Source organism: Arachis ipaensis, chromosome B09, assembly GCF_000816755.2.
Source record: "Arachis ipaensis cultivar K30076 chromosome B09, Araip1.1, whole genome shotgun sequence".
In the NCBI taxonomy this organism is placed as follows: Eukaryota; Viridiplantae; Streptophyta; class Magnoliopsida; order Fabales; family Fabaceae; genus Arachis; species Arachis ipaensis.
In genome coordinates this window covers 54,223,540-54,234,366 of record NC_029793.2, presented here as the reverse complement: position 1 = coordinate 54,234,366, position 10,827 = coordinate 54,223,540, and the positions used below count along the sequence as shown (strand labels likewise).

General features: G+C 35.8%; 2 protein-coding genes across 2 annotated transcripts; both read right to left on the bottom strand.

Annotated features, from left to right (window-relative positions):
* LOC110266639 lies at window positions 3,026-3,685 on the bottom strand. The gene is made up of 2 exons (XM_021111541.1): window positions 3,611-3,685; window positions 3,026-3,467 (listed from the first exon to the last, which is right to left on the bottom strand). The coding sequence occupies exons 1-2, from the start codon at window positions 3,668-3,670 to the stop codon at window positions 3,189-3,191; spliced, it is 339 nt and encodes a 112-aa protein (XP_020967200.1). The 5' UTR covers window positions 3,671-3,685; the 3' UTR covers window positions 3,026-3,188.
* LOC107615435 (uncharacterized mitochondrial protein AtMg00810-like) lies at window positions 7,686-8,615 on the bottom strand. The gene is made up of 2 exons (XM_016317499.1): window positions 8,502-8,615; window positions 7,686-8,306 (listed from the first exon to the last, which is right to left on the bottom strand). Exons 1-2 carry the CDS (start codon window positions 8,613-8,615, stop codon window positions 7,686-7,688), a joined length of 735 nt encoding a protein of 244 aa, XP_016172985.1.

Here is a 10,827-nt window from a genome sequence, read left to right as displayed (position 1 = left end):
ACATTACTCATTCCATTAATTATTAGTGTCAAATTTAATGATAAGACTATATTGAACATATTTAAAATTTTTTAAAACAAAAATAAAACGTTTAAAATATTAAAAAACAAACTAAAATTTGACTCAAAGATTAACAACACCAAAATAATATTTTACCCCATAATATTATTATTTGTCTTCTAGAATGGTTTGAAGCAGTCAAATTCAAAGATCATTGTTGTTAAGTGGGAAGCTTTGATATTTGCTTTGATTTTATTTTATTGGAACCTTCACTTAGTGCGAAAATTACTTTATTATAGATTTTATATTGGTTTTCTCTTCATTAATTATCCAATTGTTTCAGTAAATTATATTCTACCGATTTGTCAATTTTATTACAAAAAAGTTAACTACTTCAATTCAATTGGAATAAGTCCAAAAGATATTAAGTTTCTTAAAACTTATTTATTTGTAAGTCTCTTTAAAGCCTAGAAGAAGAATTAATTAATTAATTAATTATTTGTATGTGTGTGTATGTTTTTTTTTTTCTACTCAGTTTTCTTCGGTCTGCCGTCTAAGAACAAAACTGAAGCAGGCCCTATCATATCATATCATCCTTTTTCGTTTTTTCAACCAACTGGGAGGCTGCTGTTATAAAAAGAAAAGGATAAACTTTCTTTTCTTATGGCCAACTCAATTCGCCATAATTCTAAAATGATAGATAACATATCAGAATCACTTATGAAAATACATTGGCCCACCTCCACTTTTGATCGAGCTATACTTCTTGAATATAAATCTAGATATCGGAGTACAAATGGTAGTAATTATTTATCCAAAAACAAAACGTAAGTTGTTTTAGGCGTAGAAGCACATAAATAATGGTTTAGCGAACAAGAGTTAATAGATAGCTAGTGTAAGCTAATCTTTTATTATTTTATATTAATATATATTCTTTTGATGTGTTAGTAAAAATTTTATCAATAGACTTTTTGTTATGTGAGTTTCTATATTGTTATGTACTAATCTTTGACTCAACTTAATTTTTTGAGATTTTCTTATTTGAAAAATTAGTTGGGTAAAAAATAAAAAGTTATAACTAATTTTTTAAAAGAAAAATGTGCACTGCACGCGATAATTTTACTTTTTATTTTTTCATCTAAAAAGATCGATCGTTATTTTTTATTAAAAAATATTATTTACCATAACATGGCCTTTAAAAAAGAGCTAGAGACAAAAAGAAAGAGATAGTGTGACTTGTGACCACTACAAGAAAAACACCCATTTAGGTACACTTGAAAAGTGTAATTAAAAGTGAATCTTAGGCTACGGCTACGCTTTTTGGGCTACGGCTACGCTTTTTGGAGTGATTCCTATTCGGCCGTTGCCTATTCTCAAAGGCTACGATTTTCTGCATCAAGGACTACGCTTTTGGCATTTAGGAATAGGCTACGCTTTTCAAGTGATGCTGTCCAAGACCAAAAGCTACGCTTTTCAGCTTTCATTTTTCCAGAATAGGCTACGCTTTTCAACGCTACTGCATCACTTGTAAAGCGTAGCCACATTGTATACCATAGCTACTTTTTATAAGCGTAGCCTTAGGTCCCTCTTTTTTTTTTGTATACTATAGCTACTATATATAAGTGTAGCCTTAGGTCCCTCATTGTTTTTTTTTTCTATATATATATATATTCTAATAATCTTTTTTTCTAAAACGAGGATCATAAATGAGTATTCATACATTTCACACTAAATTAAACATACCCATATCAAAATATACATTAGACCACTTAGAATTTACTACTAATAAACTATAAAAAACCAAAATATTGTATCCTACATAAGTATCTTCTAATAAAAGTTATTAATCTTCTGATAGAAGTGAAAAAAATAAATTGATGTCAAATAGAGCACCTAACATCTGCGACTGAATTGAACATATATTGAAGCAAATTCTTGGCTTCTCCCATTGAGCAACTGAATCTGGCATCCTCTATTCGTAAAGGCCCGCTCTCGTTTTTTTGCCTCGGAAAGCTGAGAAGTCATTGCCACAAGTGAATTAGATGATATGCTTAACATGCCTTCAAAGAAAAGAGTGTAGGTGTCTCCATATGTCAGCGATCATTAGTGACATAGTAGTAAAGTTAACTTACCAACTTGACTCATAGTGATATCTTTCAAGAACTAAATTGAAAGTATTGAATCTTTAATCAGTTTAATGAACCATATCGACTTATGTGTGATTTTTGATAATCCAATTTAAATATTATCTCGTGAATCAAGTCACGTGAGACCAAATAGGTTAATTGACACTACTTACCAATACCTTCAATGATAGTTTTTCATCACTTAGAACAGGCAATTTGCTTTCGAAAACTAGCTTTGATACATCAGGTACCTTTGATGACCTGCATTATTATCCAACAACTCATATATTTTGTCACTTTCTCCTAATAAAGGAAGAAACAAATATGAATGATGATGATTCATTAGTTAATAGTATCTAGTTTCATTAACAAAGAAGGAAGTAGAAGTAGAAGTAGTAATAGTTGTAGTAGTTGAGGTTCCATTTCCATAATTTGAAAGACGGAAATAAATTGGTGTTAGTTCAGAAAGTTGGTCATTTGCAATAGCCAAAATGCCAAATGGTCCAAAAGCCCTTCTCTCAACTGCACCAACTCCACACCCTTCAATATTTAGAGTCCTCCTTATTCACAATCCCTTCTGATCCCAACAATTCTATTTCAAATTCAGCAAATATGTCCAACTAAACAACAATAAATAAATAAATAAATAAAAATCAGGAAAATGTAAAGTAAAATCATGATTACTATGAGATACAAGTTGTAACAATGCAACCAATAACTATGGAAAAATCCTGTGTTGCAGGGCCAATGTGTAATGGCACTATTGTGCCAGGTTTAACCAATAATTCTTTAAATTCATCACTGCTAAGTCTCAAGCTCTCTATTTCTTCCACTGGCTATTGAAGCAAATTAGTTCCAGTCTTTTTGTCATACAATACTGTTCACGAAATAGTCTGATTCTAGCACCCAAAACATAAACATTTGTGGATTAGAGATTCTTACTAATTAAAGTAATTTACCCATCAATATATAAGATTAAATTACAATGTGTCAAACTTTCAAAGTTGACTCTTTGTGCTACTAAAGTACTTGTTTTCTATTTTCTTTCTTTTCCTTTTGAATTCAAGCATTATCATATTGAAATTGGTACAGTAGGTCAGTAGCACATGTTTGAAAGTGCCATTTGAAACTTGAAGTAGATTCACAAAAATCAGGACTGAGAATTATTAGATAAACATTACCAATCAAGAACACATAACACAACATAAGGAACCAAAAAAAGATAAACATTACCAGACACTTAACATCGATAACACGACATAAGATCTTCGACGGAAGATTGTATTTGGGAGATTTCTGATTCTTCATCTGCCTCAAATGTTGTTCTGTAGGTTCTGGCAACTACAAAAGAAAAAAAATTAAAATTATATAACACTTACTAAACCCCTTAAGGCTTAAATTTGAAAGCATACATAGCACAAAAATGGAAAAAAATGAAATTCACAAACAAAATCAAAAACAAGGTAAAGAATTGTATATCATACCAATTCAATGTGACCCTGAGGGAAATAGAAAACTCTGTCTTGAACACAAGGAACATCCATTAATGGCCCTGCACACAGCCTCCGTAGCTCTTAAACAAATCATCACCAGCCCCATCTGCCACAAAACAAAACACAAACATGTTGGAAACTTTACATAGTTTTTTCAGACCAAAGTTGGAAACTTTTTTCTCTCATTTTTGCATTAAGCTCTTCCTTAGTAATCTCCATGTTCACAAGGCAAAAGGGTCATTCACTTCATATTGAAAAATTAAAGAAAAATATTAAAAATGAAGGGTCCCAACAACATTAGTCAATTGCTAAAAGAACACAGACATTACTCTTTTTCAGCTCAACACTCACATTAACCAAACATGGTAACAACAAAACCACATGAAAATAAATAAATAAGTGGGAGATATTGAGCAGAGGAAGAGATATTATTAGATCCATTAAGACTTAAAAGAGTCAACCATAGTCTCTTGAAACTTAGCTCCAAGATAGCCACTAGAAACATGGAACCAGTTATCCAATAACAAATAGTTTGCCACAGTACCCAGAAATATATAGATAATAATAAGAGACAATCAAGAAGACACGAAAGGAGAGAATGAAGGGCACATACCTCATTTTGGATCCTGTTGCATAAAGATTCAACCATAAATAAACAGAGAGGCTGGAGAATTTCAAAGACGGGATCAATCAAGTCAGTTTACCAACTTCTATTTGTAAGAAATCCCATTTCAATTTGGTTTCCTTTCTTATTAACAATAGAACCAACTTTTCCACCAATAAAAGTCCTCGACTCATATATATCCACCTGATCGAGAGCAATTAGAAGTAAACATACTAGATAAAATGCATTAGCTAGAATATCCTAATAAATTTAACACCATAATTGTGTTAAAAAATTGACCAAATCACTTCCCATTGCTTCAAAAATCAAGTTTACCATGTACACCATAACATCCAATTTCAAAATAACATTTTCTTCGTTCCATACTGATAAGTCACTTTGACTTTTCACATATATTCATAAATCAAAGTATCAAAATGACTTATAAAATATGAAATGGAGGAAGTGTGATATTAAAGATTAAAGGAGCTGAACCTCGTGTCCTTGATCCAAGAGTTCCACTGTAGTTGACATGCCAGAAAGCCCAGCTCCAATGATGGCAACTTTCAGCTTTGGTCCTCGATAATGTTCTGGCTCCGGCGAAAACAGCCCTTTTGGCGTTGGCAGGAAACCATTTCATTTGTCAAACTTACAGCTCAGCTCAATTACTTAATAACTAAACCTGGTAACATGGCAAACCAGATCCATTCATAAGCTCACACCACTCCCCTATGATATGTGTTGCGTACTCAGGTTTGAGACTTGATTAGGGTCAATAGTGGATGAGAACTCTTAATATTTTGTGTATAGCTCTGTGTGTAGTATAGGTGTGTGTTGTAATATTATAATACTCAAAATTATAGGCTATCCAATTTATGACAAAAAAAAAACATAAATAGAAAACTGAAATATAACACGAGTAACATGGTGAATATACAGCTAGCATACATAGTAATTTAAAATATTTAATAATTGGACTTAAGATGTTCCAGCGAATTGTGTGCTAAGATAAGCTTGGTCTTCAAGGAAGAACCTGGCAAGGCCAAAGTCTCCAATCTTGGGATGAAACTTATGATCAAGAAGAATGTTGCTTGCTTTGATGTCTCGGTGAACAATTCTTAGATGTGAATCCTCATGAAGGTACTGCAATCCCCTTGCCATGCCTAGAACAATTTGGAACCTAGTGCTCCAATTCAGGAATCGATCAGCATTGTTCCCTGCATGAGGGGAACATTCAAAGTTTTAATTTGCTCTGTTTAACCAATCCTAAGCTCTTGTGGGAATTAAAAAAAGAAGGGATACCATATATGAAGAGGTCCAAACTTCTGTATTCACAATCCTAACCATCCTTCACAATCCAATATTCACCCACAGACACAGAAATTCAGCAAAAATTAATGAAATTGAAAGTTCAAACGCTCCCATTCCCTCTCTTCCAGTCCAATACAACTTCTAAAATTTATTGTTACCTGCAGAGACATCGAAATTGAAATTGAAATGAGAATAATGAAATGAAAGTTGAAGAAGGAGAGAGAGAGATAGAGGTTGGGAGTACGGACAAGAGCACGGCGAGCCCGAGCTGCGGCGGCGGCTTCAATCGACCCCAGGAGCGACGACGGTGCACGGCGGAACAGCCTCCTCTCTTGCGTCGCATCTTCGTCCTCTCTCTCCATCTCGTCTGCAAATCGTCTCTCTCTCCCCTCCGGGCTCCCTGCTCCGCGACGGCAATGGCGGCGGCTGCAGCGACGTTGCGGTGGTGACCCCCTCTCACTCTCTATTCTCTCGATCACGCTCTCTCATCTCCGTCTCCCTCCTCTCCTCCCTCTGGTTCACTCTTTCTCTCAGATCTGGGTGTGTGTGTGTGTGTGAAAGGGGGCGTGGTGGCAGTGGTGAGTGATGGTGAGAATGCGTGTGAGTGTGTGGGTGTGTTAGGGTTAGGGTTTTGAACAATTAATTCGAAGGTGATTTGCGAAGGTGAGGGGCGAAACTTTTTTCTGATCAGATGGCGAAAGTGAGGGTATTCGAAGGTGAGTGTGATTTGGTGATAAGGAAAAGAAAAATTACTAAGTGTTTAGGTGCATTTGGCCTAGATACGTTAGGCTACGCTTTTAAAGTGCACTCAAAATATAACAAATATGTTACTCTTTAAAAGCGCTTTTTTTGGTATGAAAAGTATACTCATAGATATCAACATAAGGCTACGCTTTATAAGTGATTTCTATTGTATCTAAGGCTAAACTTTTTAAATGATGCCACAATTGTGTTTCCTATTCTCTTATAAGAGAGGAACACGGAGAAAAGCGTAGCCTATTCTATGAATAGGTTACGGTTTTTAAATGTAGCTTAAAAAAGTGTGATTGAATGAGTGTTTTTCTTGTAGTGGACGAAGTGGAGATAGAGGTGATGGTGGGTGTGACTATGGTGAAGAAAGGTGATAGTAATGTTGAGGAGGAGATGACATTGCATTTGATGAAAGAAATGGTGTACTAATTGCTGAAGAAGAGAAAGGAGGGAAGAGAGAGAACGTTAGATGATGAAGATAGTTATAATAGGGATAATTAGGAAAAAAATATTTTGATCAACTTCGATTATCAAAAAATTTTATAAAAGCATAAAATTAAATTTTATTTTGCTGAAGATATGGAGACTCGAACCCGCAATCTCTAAGTGAGTATGGAGAAACTATATCATTTGAGTTATAACTAGTTGGCAAATTAAATTTTATATTAAACTATAGAAATTGGTGAAAGAGAGGCTTCACTCTCATCAAACACTATTAGATGAGTCTGAGAACAAAGAAAAAAAAGAAAAATAAAATGTTTAAAATAAAAAGTAAATCATGTAAAATTTATTAAATATTATTTATGTACCTTTTTTAGTAACTTAGGTACAAAGTGATAGGTACCATAGCATTCACCTATTGAAAAGGGGCTGAATGAATTCTCAAAGAAAAAGTTAAAAAAATACCTTAATAGCTATTGTATATATATGTACATAATAACAGTAATTGAATAACTAATTTGCCGAGGCATTAGGGGTAACAAACCAAATGCCAACTAGCGCATAATTAGCAACTTATGACTCAACATATACCCTCAAACTAGGGATGTGGATGTTTAGAAGTCCTAGTTTGGAAAGATTAATCGCAAAAGGACCCGATGGCAAAGCTTTTGTCAGAAAATCTATGAGCTGATTGGACGAGAAGACTGGCATCAAGTGAGTGAGGCCGGAAAGGTGCTGATTTCGAGCGGTGTGGCAATCCACCTCGATATACTTTGTGCGTTCGTGAAAAATAGGATTAGTGGCAATGTGAATAGCGAATTTATTGTCACAAAAGAGAGTAATGGGCTCTGTTAGGGGCAGTCCAAGGTCGTGCATGATGAAAGACAGCCATTGAGCTTGGCAAGTAGCCAATGCCAAGGCTCGATATTCTGCCTTGGAGGAGGATCTAGCGACAGTGCTTTATTTCTTACTCTTCCAACTAATTAAGGAACTTCCAAGATAGAAGCAGTGGCCAGTGATAGACTTTCGAGTATCTGCACATGTTGCCCAATCGGCATCAGCAAAACCAGTGAGCTTGAGGTCATTGTCTGCTAAAAAAAAAAAAACACCAACGGACGGGCATCCTTTTAAGTATTTTAACATATGAAAAGCTGCCCGCATGTGCTCATCAGTTGGGCAATCAATGAACTGACTAAGTCGCCCCATAGCATAAGCAATGTCTGGCCGTGTATTAGTTAGGTATAATAGTCTTCCAATGAGCTGTCGGTAAGGAGTGCGATCAGGTAGAGCAGTGCCACTATTTCTTGACAATTTGGAAGCACAAGTGTAATCCATAGGCGTGCTAACAGGTTTGTAATCTAAGTACCCAAAATCTTTGAGGATGTCAAGCGCATATTTTCTCTGACATATGTGAATTCCTTTGGAGGATCTGGCCACTTCCTTTCCTAAGAAATACTTTAAATCACCCAAATCTTTGATTTTAAACCGCAGATCAAGTAACCTTTTGATTCTATCAATTTCATCCAAGTCATCACCAGTCAAAACCAAGTCATCAACATAAACCATAATGATGGTAACCCCCTGAAGAGTGATTTTTGTATATAAAGAGTGATCTGATTCAGATTTGGTGAAGCCCGTAGTGGTGAGAATTTCAGTCAACTTTAAGTTCCATTGTCGACTCGCTTGTCTCAAGCCATAAAGAGATTTTTGAAGTTTACAAACTGAATCTGATCATATATCCGGATGATCGAGCCCAGGAGGAAGTTTCATGTATACTTCCTCATTCAAATCGCCGTGAAGGAAAGTGGTGTTAATGTCTAACTGTTTGATGTGCCACTGCTTGGCCGCGGCTAAGGCCAATACAATTCTCAAGGTTGTCATGTGAACCATTGTACTGAATGTGTCTATAAAATCAACTCCTTCTATTTGGGTAAACCCTTTTTCTACAAGCTAAGCCTGGCCTTGTAGCGTTCAACGGTACCGTCGGGGTGAAGTTTGACCCAAAACACCCACTTGCAACCTATAGGTTTCTTACTAGCAGGGAGTTTTGTGATGCACCAAGTTTGATTTTGCTTCAAAGCCTCCAGTTCACTATGAATGGCCACTCTCCAGCAAGGATGAACAATTGCTTCCTCATAATTTCTAGGCACAACAGTTGTAGCAATAGCCAAAGAAAAGGACTTGTGTTTAGGACTAAGTGCATCATAAGACATATATTGTGATATTGGGTACCTGCAAAGAGAATTGACAGTAGATGTTGTGGTATGTATCTTACAATGGTAGCCCTTATGGTATGTTGGCATTTTCTTTATTCTTGAAGATTTTCTTACTTCAATTGGGGGTGTTGGTGTGTGTAATGAAGAGTTGTGCGCTGGCTGAGGTGTGAATGATGCATGAGTAGTTTGTGATGCATGTGACGAAATGGGACTCGGGAGATTGTTGTTTCCACTTGTAATGTTTGGAGATGCAGTTTGTGCAGGATTGGATAGCAAAGGGTGCCACAAGTTAGTAGTGTCATCAATAAAGGGGTCAAAGATATTTTGATGCAAGTTGGATGCAAATTGAGGTTGGTCATGTCCATGAGAATGATCATAAATCACAGAATACGGAAAGCAATCCTCATAGAAGACAACATTTCTTGAAATAAAAATGTTTCTAGAATTCAAATAAAAAAAAGTATTAGGGTATTTTTAAACTTTTTGTTTGAGAATTCATTCAGCCCTTTTTCAATATTGGTTCTCTGTTTACTTTCCTTCCTTTCTCTTGCTCTCGAACCATCTCTCTTCTCACCTCCTTCTCTTTATCCATTCTTTCTTTCTTTGTTATCAGACTCATCTAACAGTGTTTGATGAGAGTAAACCCTCTCTTTCACCAATTTCTACATGGTGCGGTGAACGTGGAGGAGAGGTGAATCTCCGATCAACGAGACTGAGGACAGAAGGCTCGGGATTTGACGTTCCAACAGATTCATCGATTCTCACTTGTGGCCTCTCACTTCTTTGTTCTTTCAAAGAAAATCTGCAAGTTCTCAACTATTTCAATTCTCGATCCTTGAATTTCAATTTTCAATTCTTGACCAGTAATGGCTGATAATCAAGGAGCAAGTTCTAATCCATTGGATGCTCAGTCAATTGCAACTTTCTTAAGCCAAATCTCAACATTTCAAGCTCAGATGGCAAAGAACAATACCAATCCAATACAAGATCTGTCCAGCCCCTATTACATTCATCTAAGTGAAAATCCTGGTAATCCTTTAATCTCAATTACTCTCAATGCTAGCAATTATGGTTCGTGGAGTAGAGCAATGTTATTAGCTTTGAAAGGAAAGAACAAATTGAAGTTTGTAGATGGATCTCTTACAAAATAAAATGAGGATGATACACTATTTGAGGCTTGGGAAAGGTGTAATATATATGTAGTATCCTAAATCAATTTGTCATTGAGTCCCGAAATATTAGAAAGCGTGGTTTGGAATAATATTGCTTCAGAGCTTTGGAAAGATTTGAAACATTGATATTATCAGGGAGACAAGTACAGAGTGGCTGAACTTCAGGAAGAATTATTCTCTATGAGGCAAGGCGATTCGAATGTGACTGCATATTACACCAAATTGAAATCAATTTGGGAAGATCTAAACAATTTTAGACCGATACCTAATTTCAAAACATGTGAATTTTTGTGCTCATGTGGATTGGATGTGATACGACAATATAGGCGTGAAGACTATACAACTCAATTTCTTCGAGGTCTGAATGATCAATACTCCATCATGAGGTTGCAGTTGATGCTTATGAACCCAATGCCTGACAGAAATGCTGCCTTCTCAATGTTGACTCAACAGGAAAGACAATTTGGTGATACTCAAGAGTCAAAAGTTTTCTTCAACAAGACTAATTTCGGACTTCAGCTTAGTGATGAGAGGAATCGAGGCAAAGGCAGAGGAAGAGGCAGGTTTCAGGCTGGGGGAAGAGGCAGAGAAAACCGAATGCAATGCACATTCTATGATAAAATAGAACACACAGTGGATACATGCTATAAGAAGCATGGCTTGCCCCCTCATCTTAGGCAAAGGCAAATTAGCAGCATCAATTACATGGCTGCT